This window comes from Heterodontus francisci, chromosome 18, assembly GCF_036365525.1.
Source record: "Heterodontus francisci isolate sHetFra1 chromosome 18, sHetFra1.hap1, whole genome shotgun sequence".
NCBI classification, from domain to species: domain Eukaryota; kingdom Metazoa; phylum Chordata; class Chondrichthyes; order Heterodontiformes; family Heterodontidae; genus Heterodontus; species Heterodontus francisci.
The window spans coordinates 72,295,187-72,311,872 of record NC_090388.1 but is presented as its reverse complement, the minus strand read 5'-3'; the positions used below and the strand labels follow the sequence as shown (position 1 = coordinate 72,311,872).

The 16,686-nt window shown below is 46.3% G+C and overlaps 1 protein-coding gene across 3 annotated transcripts in view; it reads right to left on the bottom strand.

Annotated features, from left to right (window-relative positions):
- Nucleotides 1-16,289, bottom strand: part of gxylt1b (glucoside xylosyltransferase 1b) — a 90,610-nt gene extending 74,321 nt beyond the window's left edge. Inside the window, exon 1 of one of the 3 annotated variants that reach the window (XR_010976895.1) lies at nt 15,950-16,289. Coding sequence is in view for 2 of the 3 variants with exons in the window: in XM_068050984.1 (XP_067907085.1) it covers nt 15,950-16,131 (182 nt within the window). In the remaining variant the exon portion in view is untranslated. The remainder of the gene's footprint in view (nt 1-15,949) is intronic. The other 2 variants (XM_068050984.1, XM_068050985.1) reach the window with 2 other exon arrangements.
- Between the last annotated feature and the right edge of the window lie 397 nt (nt 16,290-16,686).

Sequence of the window (16,686 nt, the reverse complement as noted above, 5' to 3'; positions counted from 1 at the left end):
GTACAGAGCATCAGTGACTTCCCTGATGCAGTGGCACCCTGCTGTCACCTCACATAGGTTACCTGTCCCTGAAATGATGCAGAGGCATAGGAGTTAAGAGCCGCTGTCACTTTGAGGGCCACAGGCATAGGATGTCCACCAAAGCCCATCGGCTGCAGGTCTTGGTTCAGCAGGGCAGAGACGTGTCACCGCCTCTCTCCAAATCCGCATTCGCCTCTGACACTAGCATTCAGACATCTGCAGATATGTAATACGGGACCTGTAGATGCGCGGCGTTCTAGCCTTGGGGGGCTGCTGCTGCTCACCACCAGGGGCTTCCACGTGGGTTACACCTGCCTCTTGGTTTTGCCTGCAGTGCATATAGCTCCTCACGACAAACAGATCAATGAATGCAGGATCTACCATCCCCATCTCCAAGTTGGAATTAAACTCAGTTCCTTCACTACTTCAAAAGGTACCTAACAGGGCAAAGAATGATGTGGATTGGTACATCAGCTGCTTTCATGCATCAACTATGTGGCATGGCAAAGCATTGCCCATCTTAGCTTCCACTAAGTGGCGCAGCATTATCACATTCAGATTGTAGCAGTTACATTGATTGGCCCACCAGCCAGATTACCTTTAAACACCTCCCATTTTCGGCACCCACCCCACACAAAGGGTTCCTGGAGTGCCTTTGATCCTTCACTCTCAAACATTCAAGGGTGCAGAGTGCCCCCCTTTATGGAGGGAGGGTACACAATATCTTTCTTCATGCTTGCAGAGTTGTGCCCCCGGTAATACCATCCCCCTTCCAACTCCGTACACACTCATACAGAGTTGAGACCTGCCTCACAACACTAACCTTCACAGTCTCCGAGCACTGCAACTTCTGTTCCGCCGGCTTTTATCAGTCAAGAACGGGAAGGCATGTGAGACACGCCCGTTCACCTGAATATTTGAAATTGTTTACGAAGAGACAGAGGGATGCATAATGCAGCAAGGTAAGTAGTGCTTTGCAAACTGAAATTGGGCTCCTGTCGCCGAAAGGTGTCGGGGGTCGGGGGTGCGGTCACTACAAGGCCTCGATGCCATCAATATGGGGCTGGACCTTCCCAGCGTCAGCGAGAGTGGCGGGCCTCTCCTTGAGGCATTTTCCAGCCCTCCCCTCACCCGCCATGCCCACCGACGTCGGGGGGGGGGGGGGCCTGTAAAATTCAGCCCATTGTCTTGAGTTTTGAAAGTACGGGCTGGTTGAGTACAGTCAGTACTCAGCCTATTGCGAACAGCCGAAGGGATGCGCTGTTTGATATGATTTGCCAGTCCGTGGGATGTTTGGCCTACGTACCTTGCACTGCAATGGCACTGGAATTCATCTACCATATTATTCATTTGTGTGGTAGGCAGAGCATCCTTTTGACTTTTGGCTACATATATTCACAGGCAGGGACATGTCTTTTGCAGGCAAAAATAACATGTCTAGGTTTGCACCTTTTTTGAATTAAACAAAAGAGTGGAGGACAATAGCTCCCTGGTGCATTCTCCATGGCAATGCCTTGATCAGAGTCAACTTGCCAACCAATCAGCTTTTCTCATGTAGTGTAAATTGTTGCTCCCTTTGAAATTTGACATCCTTGTGTGTGTCCTGATGAGTGCAAGACGAAAAGCTTCGAACGCTATGATTTTTTTTTCCAGCAATACTCAAGTTCTGTACTACCAAGTGACTATTTATCTAAAGTCATAAAAGATGTTCTCATTTGACAACATGGAAACTCTCGTTAACTTTGCTAACCCATCTGTTGAGATTTTTTACATCATAAGAATGATGCTTCTTACAAACCATATGGTAGTGCTCGGAGGATACGAATTATGCGAATAAGCAAACCTATACAACTCAGTACAGGAGTTCTTAGCAAACAGTACTTTAGCCATATTTCAAAGCGACACAAGTACAATATTAATTTATACTATAGCAAGAATGTCATTTTAAGTTAGTTATTCAACTGTGGTGACACCCTTCACACACTGGAATTGTCTAATTTAGCACATGTACAAGAAATCTTAGAACTAAAACAGTCCTAATACATATCACTGCTTTTTCACTTTATCTACAACAGAGTATAGCTAGAGGAAACCATCGCAAATACAAATGTCATAATTTCACTTTGCTGGTGTCTGGGAGCACAGAAAATCCCATGAACAAGTTTCAGACACCAAACAGCACAGTTAAGTCCCACGGTCTCTTGTAAAATCCTCAGTGACGTGTCAAAGTTTTCCTGGCTACCATGAGTTGGGTCTTGATATTTGATGCTTAAAATTTTTATCTTTCTGCTTTTTGCCTATTGTCAAATGCTCACTGGTTTCCAAATTGTTGTTTTTGTACTTCACCCCTGCCATCTGTATTTGTTTATTTTTTGTAAAAAATGTTTAAAAATCTACAAAAACATTACTTGGAAACTTTTCACCCAAACAGTCCCCCTCTGAAGTAGAACAGACTGTATAATCTCCAACTAAGGACACTGTTTAACATTATACACAATTCTTTTACCCAAACTCCATTATACTACATTGTACTACATTATAATTCACCCACAGTGCTCCTTTGGATATATATGTGCAGCTCTTTCCAAGTACAAGATGATGTGAATTCTTCCATTGGCATGTGTCATAGCCTCCTTTGGATGTTTTTAAAGCATGAAAATACACATTTCTAAAGCACTGCTCCAAACTGTAGGTTATTTCATATTAGAATAACAGATAGTTTTGCTTTGTGTAGTGCCCTTTTTGCATTTGAACCTCAGTGTGAAATCATGTGTTCTGCACCTACCTTGACTGAAATGACAGTAGCAGCAGTTGCTGTAGCTTCACACCTCTAAGTAGTGGAACCATTATTTAAAGAGCCAGGGCATGTTTCTATGCTGTGTTCAGGAGGATACTTACCTGGCAGGGGAGAAACCATGGTTAGTAGCCTTTGATCCTGTTCCAGGTAGGTTTTGCGTAAAATGGCTGTAACCAATTCTAGAGCTTCAGGCCAGGGAGGGCGAAACACCATTCGGGTGGTGGTGAAGAATAATGAAAGAGGTGCACCTGTAAACCGAACCTTCTTCATTAAGAAAATCCTTATTGATTGCTGTGGGTTCCAAGCTGCAGACATCTTCTGCCGGCAGGACTTCCCCAGCGGTGGATATTTTGACGAGACATTTAAGAACGTGGTGGGATGCAACAAGTTCTTGAAGGTGTTCAAGGACAAGAGAAACCAGGCGCCACTGTCGATCCTCACAGTGGAGCCGCTCTTCATGCTGCCATCGCAATGCGACCGAGTGGTGACAATCCAACTCTACAATCCTTATGTTCCTGTCATGGATGTACTCACCTTCCTCGCCAGGTAGTTTGAGGCAGCCGGCAGCAGCACTGATGTTAAGGATCCATTTGGGATTTGGACTAGCAAGCCGCTAGGTCAAGGTTGACTCCAATGGAGCTATCATCCATCCTCCCTGCAGCTTCGCTATCGGGGAAGTCGAGGCTTCTTGGTCTATGCGGGGCAGCCCAAAGTTTGTTACATCTGTGGCAAATCTGGTCACATGGCAACCAACTGCAGCACAGTCGTCTGCAAGAACTGCAAGGAAGGGAGGCCATCAGACCAAGGACTGCAGCAGAGTAAATGTTGCAACCTGTGCGGTGGGGCAGGCCACCTCTACAAAACCTGCCCCGAACGCTGCCTCAGTTATGCTCAAGCGGCAAGGTCCAAGGAAAGGCTGGGAGAAGGAACGGTGAACCCATCTGGTGCTGGGAAGGAGACAAGCAACCCTCCCCGCAGTGAGGAAAGTCTACCTGAGAAGAAAGGGGAAACAGCTGCAACCAGCGACCCAACACCTATCCCATGCCTGGAAACCCCTCCTCTACAGACAGAATCAATGGAGGAGGAGGTAGCAGATGGACAAACTGGTCAGTGGCAAATGGTGCATAGGAAAACCTCAAAGAAGAAACCTCTGAAAAAGGAACAGGCCACCACCTAAACCAGTGGCAAGAGGAGGCCTGGGTATTCCGCAGCATAGAAGCAACATCATCATCTCTGAAGTTAAGGAGGTGGTGAGCGGTCGCCTCCTCGCAGCAGATGTAATGTACAACAATGCTCCGCTCCAGTCGATCAACATGCACGCCCCGGTTCAATGCAACGATCGGCTGACCATCTTCCAGCAGCTCCCACTGCTGTTGGCAACGTCCAGGCCGGTCATTCTAGACGGTGACTTCAACTGCATCATTGATGCAGCTGGTCAATCCGGCAGGGACGACAGCAAACTGGATGCTACGTCCAGATTCCTAATGGAAACAGCAAAAGATGCCAAGCTGCAGGACGTCTTCAGCAAACCTGCAGATGGAGCACAGTGTAGATACACCTGGTCAAGACCGGATGGGTCTACCCATTCCAGGATTGACTTCCTGTTTGTGTCCCATGCTGTCACGGTCAGATCCACCGACGTCAAGCCAGGATGACCAGCGGGTCATTGGGGGGACATGGAAGCTCAATGCTACACTGCTAACCCCAGATAACGTTGAGGAACTCAAAAGGGATTACAAAGGTTGGAGAACCGTGAAATCCTCATTGAGTCTCCAGTTCACTGGTGGGAAGCGATCAAGGAGATCAAGAAGTTCTTTATCTCCAAAAGGTGTTCGGAGGGTGAGAGGGAAATGTCCTGACTCCAGAAAAGAATGCAAAATCTGCTCCAGCTGCAGTCGTTGGGAGTCGAGGTCAAGGAGGATCTCCAAGAGGTGAAGAGCCAGCACTCCTCGCTCTTTGCCACGGAGGCCTCCAAGAACATCTTCCGGTCCATGGTCTGCTTCATTGAGCAGGATGAGATGTGCTCGTGTTTCTTCTTCCGAAAAGTACACACAGAGAGCTCTGTGATCAGCAGCCTGAAGGAAGAGGATGGCTCGGTAATGTCTTCGCAGTCCGACATACTAAGGATCAGCAAATCCTTTTATGCTGGGCTGTACGACATGAAGCCCACAGACAGCATGGCCTCCCAGTCCTTCCTGTCATCTATCACAGAAGTCTTAGATGACAGCATGCGAGAGAAACCGCTAACTCTGGATGAGCTAACAAACACCGTCAGGTCCTTCGAGAAAACTCCCGGAAGCAACGGCTTACCGGTTAAGTTGCATTCGGCTCTGTGGGACTGGATTGGCCCAGACCTGCTGGAAGTATGACAGTATGCTTCTGGGCGGCAGCATGTCAAAATCCATGAGGAAAGGCATCATCACCCTCATCTACAAGTGGAAGGGGGAAGAGAGTGGAAATCAGAAATTGGCGGCCCATCTCGCTGCTTAATGTTGACTACAAGATTCTGTCCAAAGTCATTGCCAGTCGAGTCATGTCTGCTCTGGAGTTGGTGATTCACCCTGACGAGACCTGTACTGTACCCGGCAGGAAGATCTCTGATAGTCTCGCGCTACTCAGGGATATGATCGCCGATGTATGGGACAGGAGGGTGGACATCTGGCTCATCAGCTTGGACCAGGAGAAGGCTCTTGACAGGATAGCGCACACCTACATGATGGATGTGCTCTCCAAAATGGGATTTGGCGAGGGAATCCGCAATTGGATTCAACTGCTCTACACAAACATCAGTAGCACAGTATCAATCAATGGGTATGAATCATAGACTTTCCTGATCCAATCTGGAGTCAGACAGGGCTGTCCTCCCTCCCGTCTTGTTTGTTTGCTGTATCGAACCTTTTGCTGAGTCCATTAGGAAGGATGCACGCATAAGAGGGGTGTCAATCCCAGACAGCAGAGGCATTCCGGTCAAAGCCTCCCTGTATATGGATGACGTCGCCATCTTCTGCTCTGATCTGCTGTCCATTCGCAGAGAATATGTACACTCGACATCAGGCAAGAAGCTATTAGTGTAGCTTTTGGTTTGGTGATGAAGTAGATCAGAAAGTTGAACAAAAATAATTTCTAACCAATAAACTCCAATGGATTTACGAATTAACATGAAGCACTAAATAAATGAAATTCAACATATGGTTAGAACCAAAGATGAGAACAGAGATTCTGCAAATGGGTGTTAAACAGGCAGATGTCCCGTCACCAAAATTAGGAAACCGATGACAGTCTCTGATCCACAACTGTTTTATTGCCAATTCATAGTTCAGTTCAAACATCAGTTCCCACTCTTTCCTTCTGGACTAACTCTCTGTCCAGAGGCAACTCCCCAACTGGGCAAAAACCCAGCCCTTAAATACAAAACTATAATGAGCATCACCTGCTCTCTATTAACACCAACGTCAGTCCTGTTTAATTAAAGGGACCAGCATTTTCAATATTGTCAATGGGCAGCAGAAATGCTGCTTTTCTCTAAAAGTACTAAGAATGTTAGACATCTAATGATGGAACAGTTAATTAGCTTTTTCATTTGGAACTCTTATCAGTCTGTACCTATCTGGAACTCACCTGTGAGGTAGAACCACATCTTGCAAACTAGAATCACATCGGTGCAGGCACTTTCCTGTGACCCCATTTCTAAATCAGATCAACTGCTTTTCCAATAATTTGTTTATAGTTGCAAACTGGAACTGAATTAGGAGGACGTCATTCATATACTCCTGGGAAATGTTCTCAATTAGAATTATTTTTAAATATTTGTAATTAAAAATTCCTCTCTTTGGTCAACTCCCTCTCCTTTTCTGCCACTGAGTCCTTGCTGGGATATTTACATCCCCTTAACAGCAATTATGCTTGTGCGAGAGACAGTCAGCCAGCAGGGTATTCAGTTAAAGAGGCATCACAACCAGGCAGATTCCATCCTCGCATGACAGTTACACATGCAATATTTTCCCAGCAGTGGTCACTGGCTCGCAATCAGGAGCTGGTACATAGAAAAACTGGAGGAGGAGTAAGCCACTCGGCCCTTCGAGCCTGCTCCGCTACTCAATACGATCATGGCTGATCATCCAAACTCAGTAACCTGTTCCCACTTTCTCCCCGTATTCCTTGATCCCATTAGCCCCAAGCACTATAACTAACTCTTTCTTGAATATATTTAATGATTTGGCCTCAACAGCTTTCCGTGGTAGAGAATTCCACAGGCTCACCACTCTCTGGGTGAAGAAATCTCTCCTCATCTCAGTCCTAAATGGCTTACCCCTTATCCTTGGACTGTGACCTCTGGTCCTGAATTCCCCTGCCATCAGGAACACCCTTCCTGCATCCAGTCTGTCCAATCCTGTTAGAATTTTGTAGGTTTCTATGAGTGCCCCTCTCATTCTTCTAAACTCGAGCGAATACAAGCCTAATTGACCCAATCTCTCTTCATACGTCAGTCCTGCCATCCCAGGAATCAGTCTGGTGAACCTTTGCTGTACTCCCTCCATAGCAAGAAAGTCCTTCCTCAGATAAAACTGCACACAATACACCAGATGTGATCTCACCAAGGCCTTGTATAATTGCAGCGACATCCTTGCTCCTGTACTCGAATCCTCTTGCTGTGAAGGCCAACATACCATTTGCCTTCTTTACCGCCTGCTGTACCTGCATGCTTACTTTCAGGAACTGGTGCACAAGGACACCCAGGTCTTGCTGCACCTCCCCCTTTCCCAATCTAATTACCATTCAGATAATAATCTGCCTTCCTGTTTTAGCCTCCAAAGTGGATAACCTCACATTTATCCACATTATACTGCATCTGCCATGTATTTTCCCACTCACTCAACCTGTCCAAATCACACTGGAGCTTCTCTGCATGCTCCTCACAGCTCACATTCCCACCCAGCTTTGTATCGTCTGCAAACTTGGATACATTACATTTAATTCCCTCATCTATATCATTAATATATATTGTGAATAGCTGGGATCCTAGCACTGATCCCTGCGGTACCCCACTAGTCACTGCCTGCCACTCGGAAAAAGACCCGTTTATTCCTACTCTTCGTTTCCTGTCTGCCAACCAGTTCTCTGTCCATGTCAGTACCTTACCCCCAATCCCATGTGCTTTAATTTTGCAGGCTAATTTCTTATGTGGGACCTGATCGAAAGCCTTCTGAAAGTCCAATTGCACTACATTCACTGGTTCTCCCTTATCTATTCTACTAGTTACATCCTCAAAAAATTCCAGTAGTTTTGTCAAACATGATTTCCCTTTTGTAAATCCATGTTTACTTTGTCCGATCCTGTCATTGTTTTCCAAGTGCTGTGCTATTACATCTTTTATAATGGACTCTAGCATTTTCCCCACTACTGATGTCAGGCTAACAGATCTATAATTCCCCGTTTTCTCTCTCCCTCCTTTTTCAAATTGTGGGGTTACATTAGCTATCCTCTAATCCATTGAAACTGTTCGAGTCTACAGAATTTTGAAAAATGACCAGCAATGCACCTACTATTTCTAGGGCCACTTCCTTAAGTACTCTGGGATGTAGATTATCAGGCCCTGGGGATTTATCGGCCTTCAATCCCATCAATTTCCTTAACACAATTTCTCTGGACAATTATCCTCTCCTTAACCAGGCACACGAAAACATTGTTGAGTTCCACCACACCCTCAGTTGAGACTCCTTAAACTTACCACAAATCAAAGAGCAAACCTGGAATAGTCCTGATTTGTATGGCTCAGTTATGCACTGAATAAACTCTCAGCCATTGAGGAGCCCTTTATTGGGGTCTATTCTGAATGCCCCAAATTTACAGACTTGTATGCTGCAATGATCTAGAGCTGAATTTGAGACAGCGTAGAAAAGTGCCCATTGTTCCAATACAACTGTGCTCCAAGCTTTACCTTAAACAGGCTTAATAATAAACATAGAAAAATAATTTGCCACTGCAGCCAGATTTTATTCCCTCTATCAATGATGGAGCAAAGCCACTTTTCTTTCCAGTACCAAGATGACAGTTTTACCTGAAAGCAGTCCCTCCCAAATTGTGGCTCTGAACAAGAATACCTAATATTTCAATTTTGAACTACCTTAGGCAATTGTTTGCTTTGCTCTACCCTTTTGTCTGCCTCGTGCTCCATTAGCACTACAAAATGTTCCCGCTTGTCAGAGCTCAAACAGATGCATTTCAACAGTGATTGATAATTAACGATCTGCTGCACAAAGTATCAATTTTACCAGTAGCTTCATAGTCCCAATACAAACCAGAAAAAGTATATTTTGCATAAGTGGTGACACCACACAGTGTCGGCAGTTGGTACTATTATGTAGACAAGCACTTCCAAGGACGAGTAATACAAAGTAACTGCCCCAATAAAAATGAAAGATTTGAAATATGGTTCAGAATCATCTATTAACTGTTGAACTACTTCAATCAGGTATTCACCACTTTTCAAAAACACTGATCCAGATTCTGAAACGGAGTGCAGCTTCAGGATGCGACGCATGCACTTATTAGTGTGGAATTCCTGAAGTTGTGGTCTGTCACTCAGTGCTCTGTCACAGGCTGCGCTGTGGGCCCCCCAAGACAGCAATCATCGAAATCAGCAAAAACTCCCCCTTTTCTGACTTTGCATTGCTGTTTGAACAAAGTACAACTTTTTATGGGGTTTCTATCAGGTGTACCTGGGTTTTTACACTGCAAAGTGAGTAATAACCATTGAACAATTGAATCGAACCAGAAAAAAAAAGTTTATATTCAAGAAATGTTATTAAATATTTCCAATATGATTTTAAAAAAGGAAAGAAGGTACCAGCCCTTCATTTTGAAAGCTGGAACGTCAGAACTGTGTCCCCGGCCTGTTGGAAGACCTTACACAAATCAACAATTCTCGGAAGCCGGCCATCATTAACAACGAGCTCAGTAGACTCAATGTGGACATTGCAGCACTTCAAGAGACATGCTTCCCTGCGAGCGGATCTCTAAGAGAGCAAGACAACACCTTCTACTGGCAGGGCCAAGACAGCATGGAGTGGGCTTCGCCATCAGAAACTCTTTGCTCAGCATGATCCGAGCCATTTGAAGGTGGCTCGGAACGCATACTGTCCATCCGACTGCTCACTGCCTCTGGTCCAGTACACCTACTCAGCATCTATGCTCCAACACTCTGCTCCCCACTTGAAGTTAAAGACCAGTTCTACGAGGAACTCCATAATATCATTAGTAGCATTCCCAATAGTGAACATTTGTTCCTGCTGGGGGACTTTAACGCCAGGGTTGGGGCCGACCATGACTCACGGCCCTCCTGCCTTGGGCGCTATGGCATTGGAAGGATGAATGAGAATGGAGAGACACTGCTGGAGTTGTGTACCTATCACAACCTCTGCATCACCAACTCGTTCTTTCATACCTGTCACCAGGTTTCATGGAGGCACCCAAGATCACGTCATTGGCACCAGCTGGGCATCATCGTCACAAGGCGACCTCTATAAAGTGTCCAAATCACACGCAGGTTCCACAGTGCGAACTGCGACACCGACCACTCCCTGGTGTGCAGCAAAATTAGACTCAAACCAAAGAAGCTACATCACTCCAAGCAGAAGGGCCGCCTGCGCATCAACACTAACAGAATTTCTTATCCACAGCTGAAGTTTCTAAATTCACTTGAAAAAGCCCTTCAAAACAATCCTACAGGGGATGCAGAGACAAAGTGGGCCCACATCAGAGATGCCATCTATGACTCAGCAATGACCACCTATGGCAAGCATGAGAAGCAGAATGCAGACTGGTTTCAATCTCACTTTGAAGAGCTGGAACCTGTCATAGCCACTAAGCGCACTGCACTGTTGAACCACAATAAAGCCCCCAGCGAGTGAACGTCTGTAGCACTTAAAGTAACCAGAAGCGCTGCACAAAGAACAGCCAGGCGCTGCGCAAATGACTACTGGCAACACCTATGCAGTCGTATTCAGCTGGCCTCCGACACCGGAAACATCAGAGGAATGTATGATGGCATTAGGCCAACCATCAAGAAGATCGCCCCCCACATGTCTAAACCAGGGGACACGATCACTGACCAACGCAAGCAAAAGGTCCGCTGGGTAGAGCACTAGCTAGAACTGTACTCCAGGGAAAATGTTGTCACTGAGACTGCCCTCAATGCAGCCCAGTCTCTGCCAGTCATGGTGAGCTGGACGAACAGCCAACAAAATCAGAACTCAATGATGCCATTGATTCTCTAGCCCGTGGAAAAGCCCCTGGGAAGGATGGCATTACCCCTGAAATAATCAAGAGTGCCAAGCCCTCTAAGAACAAGGGTGACCGCCGTGACTGCAACAACTACTGTGGAATCTCCCTGCTCAGCATAGTGGGGAAAGTCTTTGCTCGAGTCATTTTAAACAGGCTCCAGAAGATGGCTGAGTTTGTCTACCCTAACCTAGAGTGTGGCTTTCGAGCAGAGAGATCCACCATTGACATGCTGTTCTCCCTTCGCCAGCTATAGGAGAAATGCCGCGAACAACAGATGCTCCTCTACGTTGCTTTCATTGATCTCACCAAAGCCTTTGACCTCGTCAGCAGATGTGGTCTCTTCAGACTACTAGCAAAGATCGGATGTCCACCAAAGCTACTAAATATCATCACCTCATTCCATAACAATATGAAAGGCACAATTCAGCATTGCGGTGCCTCATCAGACCCCTTTCCTATCCTGAGTGGTATGAAACAGGGCTGTGTTCTCGCACCTACACTGTTTGGGGTCATCTTCTCACTGCTGCTCTCACATGCATTCAAGTCTTCAGAAGAAGGAATTTTCCTCCACACAAGATCAGATGGCAGGTTGTTCACCCTTGCCCATCTTAGAGCAAAGACCAAAGTACAGAAGGTCCTCATCAGGGAACTCCTCTTTGCTGATGATGCTGCATTAATATCCCACACAGAAGAGTGTCTGCAGAGACTCATCGACAGGATTGTGGCGGTCTGCAACGAATCTGGCCTAAACATCAGCGTCAAGAAAACGAACATCATGGGACAGGACGTCAGAAATGCTCCATCCATCAATATCGGCGACCACGGTCTGGAAGTGGTTCAAGAGTTCACCTACCTCGGCTCAACTATCACCAGTAACCTGACTCTCGATGCAGAAATCAACAAGCGCATGGGAAAGGCGTCCGCTGCTATGTCCAGACTGGCCAAGATTTTGTGGGAAAATGGCACACTGACACAGAACACGAAAGTCCGAGTATATCAAGCCTGTGTCCTCGGTACCTTGCTCTACAGCAGTGAGGCCTGGACAACTTATGTCAGCCAAGAGCAACGTCTCAATTCATTCCATCTTCGCTGCCTCCGGAGAATCCTTGGCATTAGGTGGCAGGACCCTATCTCCAATGCAGAAGTCCTCGAGGCGGTCAGCATCCCCAGCATATACACCCTACTGAGCCAGCGGCGCTTGAGATGGCTTGGCCATGAGCCGCAGTGGCTGTCCGCCAGCTCTGGCGATCACTGGCAACTGACTCCCAAGACTTGTGGTCAATGTCACAGGACTTCATGTCGCGTGTGCAGATGTCTTTAAAGCAGAGACATGGACGGCTGGTGGGTCCGATACCAGTGACGAGCTCCCTGTACAATGCATCCTTGGGGATCCTGCCATCTTCCATGCCATCTTCTCCGGAGGCAGCGAAGATGAAATGATTTGAGACGTCACTCTTGGTTGGCACACATTGTCCAGGCCTCACTGCCATAGAGCAAGGTACTGAGGACACAGGCTTGATACACTCGGACTTTTGTGTTCAGTGTCAGTGCGCCAATGCAGCCCAGTCTCTGCCAGGCATGGATGTACAGCCAACAAAATCGGAACTCAGTGATCCCACTGATTCTCTCGCCAGTGGAAAAGCCCCTGGGAAGGACGACATTACCCCTGAAATAATCAAGAGTGCCAAGCCTGGTATACTCTCAGCACTCCATGAACTGCTTTGCCTAAGCTGGGATGAGGGAGCAGTACCACAGGACATGCGCGATGCCAATATCATCACCCTCGATAAGAACAAGGGTGACCGCGGTGACTGCAACAACTACCGTGGAATCTCCCTACTCAGCACAGTGGGGAAAGTCTTTGCTCGAGTCGTTTTAAACACTCCAGAAGCTGGCTGAGCGCGTCTACCCTGAGGCACAGTGCGGCCTTTGAGCAGAGATCCACCATTGACATGCTGTTCTCCCTTCGCCAGCTATGGGAGAAATGCCGCAAACAACAGAACTACGTTGCTTTCATCGATCTCACCAAAGCCTTGCATCACAGGCCTTTTTCCCTTTTTACCCCATGAAAAAAAAAATTGCCTTCCCCCTCTATGATGAGCAGCCTGCAACTGTTTATGAATAAAAAGCACTGCCCAGTGTGATTAAAAATATGATTTTCAATCATGTGCCTGATACATGTGCGATTACTTTAAAGTTGTACTTATGCTTTTTGACCAACCAGCTCAATGGTCATTGTTTGTCTCTGAATCTGTCTCAATTCCACAATATAAATGGGGTAAATAAAAATTCCACTATTTGACCATACATGTAATTTGTGTCAGAGATTACAAGGAAATCATTCTATTGCGGGGATCAAATGACTAACAAACCACTGAAGCTTTATTCCAAGCTTTATACTTACAGTTGTAAGTCATCAACACCTTGATTAGATTTGTCTTGTAATGACCTTACATCTATCATTCCTACCAGATGTGCACAATTTGATGACCCTTAACAATAGCAACTTTTATTTATATAGCATCTTCAACGTGATAGAAAATTCCAAGACCAGATTTAGAAGAGTGCATATATCTCAGAAGTTTGTGGGGCTGGAGGAGATTACAGAGGTAGGGAGGGACGACACCATGGAGGAATTTGAAATCAAGGATAAGGATTTTAAAATTGAGACACTGCATAAGCGAGAGCCAATGTAGGTCAGCGATCACAGGGATGATGGGTGAATGGGACTTGGGGCAGCAGTGTTTTGGATAACCTCAAGTTTACAGAGGTTGAGTGTGGAAGGTGGGCCAGAAGTGCATTGAAATAATCAAGTCTGGAAGAGAGAGGGACAGTACGTGAAGAGAGAAAACCATTAACTATAACAACTAACATGAAAATCAGGAGGGAAGTTAGGTGGTCAGCTGTCTAGTAGGAATAGTGTTCAGGGAGCAGGATGTGGATTACATGGACAGGATGAGCTTGAAGGAGGCATGAGGAGAGATAGGCAAGAAATTAGAGAAAGATGCAAGTTCAGGCTAGGGTAGGGGGAACTTTAGATTAAGTTTGGCCCAGTGGGCTAGGGAAAGGGAGGGAAGCGACAGAGGAAGCTAATCAGATGCTCTCAATCTTAGAGGCAAAGAAGTCCACGAGCTCCTCACACTTATTGTTGGAGGTCAAGGTGGTGGGGACAAGGTAGAGGGTTTAAGACGACTGTTTGGAATGGAGAAAAGCAGCCAGAGGTTATCTCTGCATTCCGGAAAGATCCTGGAATAACATAAATATTTTACAAATATCTAGTTGCTAGCAGAAAATCTTCCACGGCATTGCTCACTGGATCAGAAGATAGTGTTTTTATGAATAAAGAGATGGGCAAAACATCAAATACATAATTCAGCATAAGGGCCATTGACTTAAAGCGAATAAGTGAATTTGCAGTTCTGTAGGAAAACCTCATATGCCAAATGGGACGTATTAATATCGGTTGGAAACTTACCTTAGACTTTTAATGGGAAAAAAATCCTCCAAGTTACCCTTGAAAGAAAACTAGCTGCCAAAATGGCCACTGCAGTTTACATTTCAAACACCAGGAGATTGGACTGGAGACAGAGTCTAACAGAAGCTCAGCCAGAACAACAGCTTGCCCTAAGTGATTGAATTACCTAGAATGGCTTTATCAGCATGGCCGTCGAGGCCATTCTCACCCACTGACTTTAAAAAAGCCAACCCCCCCTCCAAGTGTGGATAGACACCCTGGGGCATGTAGCACCTTGAATTTCATTAGAAGATTCTGGAAAAAACCTCATTGGAAACAAAGGGTATTGATAGACCCATGTGACTGCCGGCTCATTTCTGAGGAAACTAAAGTTTTGCGACACAAAGAGCAGACAGGCAGTAACTGAGGGTATAGCAGCAAAGACAGCAGCTGCTCCCCCTGTCTCTCTCTCTCTCTCCCCCCAGAAAATATCAAGAAAGGAACCGACTGCGACTAGAGGACCCCCTCCAAGTCTACAGACCACTAGAGCCAGCAACCAGGTGAAGAGAATCAACAACTAATTCTACCTTCAGCAGCCCTGAGCAAAGCAAGCCAACCACAGTGCCCTTGGACAAGCGAGGACTTTAAGACTACAGCTTCGGCCGAGAACTACTGGATTTACAGACTGTATTTAAGTCCCATTTATTCTAGACTTCAATCCAACCACCAAATCTGTTTCCCTCTATAATCTATTTGCATGTGTGTGAGAATGCATAGTGTATTTTTAGTATTTTAAAATTGGGTTAGAGTGTCAAGTGAAAAATTACCTCTTGTTTAAACTCAAGAAAACCTGTCCGATTGGTTCTTTGTAATCACATTAGAGGAAAGGTAAAACATTCACTGAGGTGGTAAGCATAACCACTGTTTTTATAAAAGGAATAAACCCTGTTGCAGTCAAACAAGAGAAGGGGCAAGAGGGAGCCTGAGGCACCGCTCCTCACCTGGCGATAACATTATGATACTTGGATTTTTACCAGGATTTTTATATTGAATTCCATAATTCTGTCCATTTTTTTTTGAGAATCATAAATTAGTGAAAGAACTTGCATTTCTCTTGCACCTTTCACAACCAAAGGACATCTATTTATTTTACAGCCAATTAGGGCACGGGGGGGGGGGGAAGACGGGCACGGGGAGAGGGGGGGGGGGAATGGATAGGCTGTACATTAACCCCCGCCCACCAGCCCCCGTAATGCCCAGAGGGGGAGGGTAGCTGAGTTCACCCGCTGAGCCTGTAGGAGACGCTTCTGCGCGGGTTACCAGGGCTCCCTCCGACGCCACCACCGTGGGTACCACAGCGCCTCCTGATGAGCAAGGCCTCCCCTCTCCTTTACCTGCTCAGCGGCTCCAGCCGCGGCACAGCTGGGAGGCCTGCTTCCCGTCCCCGACCTTTCCCAACCCGCGCGGTCGGCCCTCGAACTCCTTCCTCCGCCTCGACGATCTCGTTGAACACATAAAGGATGAAAAGGAAAGCAAAGACCGAACACAGCAATACCGCCCGCAGGTAACGCCGCATGGCCGCCCTCGTGGCTCCGCTGTGAGCCCGACACGGGCACGCGCTACCGCTGGCGGTTATTTAAATAAGAATTCCCACGCGCACACCACCGTTCCAAAAGCGTCACAAGCTTTTTAAAAAACTTTTTTAAGGGTTAACCAGAGTTCCCACCCACATCCTCTCCCTTGGGACTTTGCATTGTCAATCATGTGACGCAATCACGCACGTCCTATGGGTTGCTTGGCAATAAGCACCCGCTTACTCAACCTGCGCTGTCCTGAAAAAAGGTTTGTATTTACATAGCGACTTCAAGGCATCCCAGAGGCTTTACAGCTGATGAAGTACTTTTGAAGTGTTGGAATTAATGTCATGTAGGAAACAGAGCAGCTAGTTTGTGCACAGCAAGTCCCACGAACAACCGGATAATCTAGTAACGTCTTGATTTTAAAATTCTCATCTTTGCTCTCAAATCCCTCCATGGCCTTTCCCCTCCCTATCTCTGTAATATCATCAGCATACCAACCCTCCAAGATATCTGCACTCCTGTAATTCTGGCCTGTTGTGCATCCCTGATTT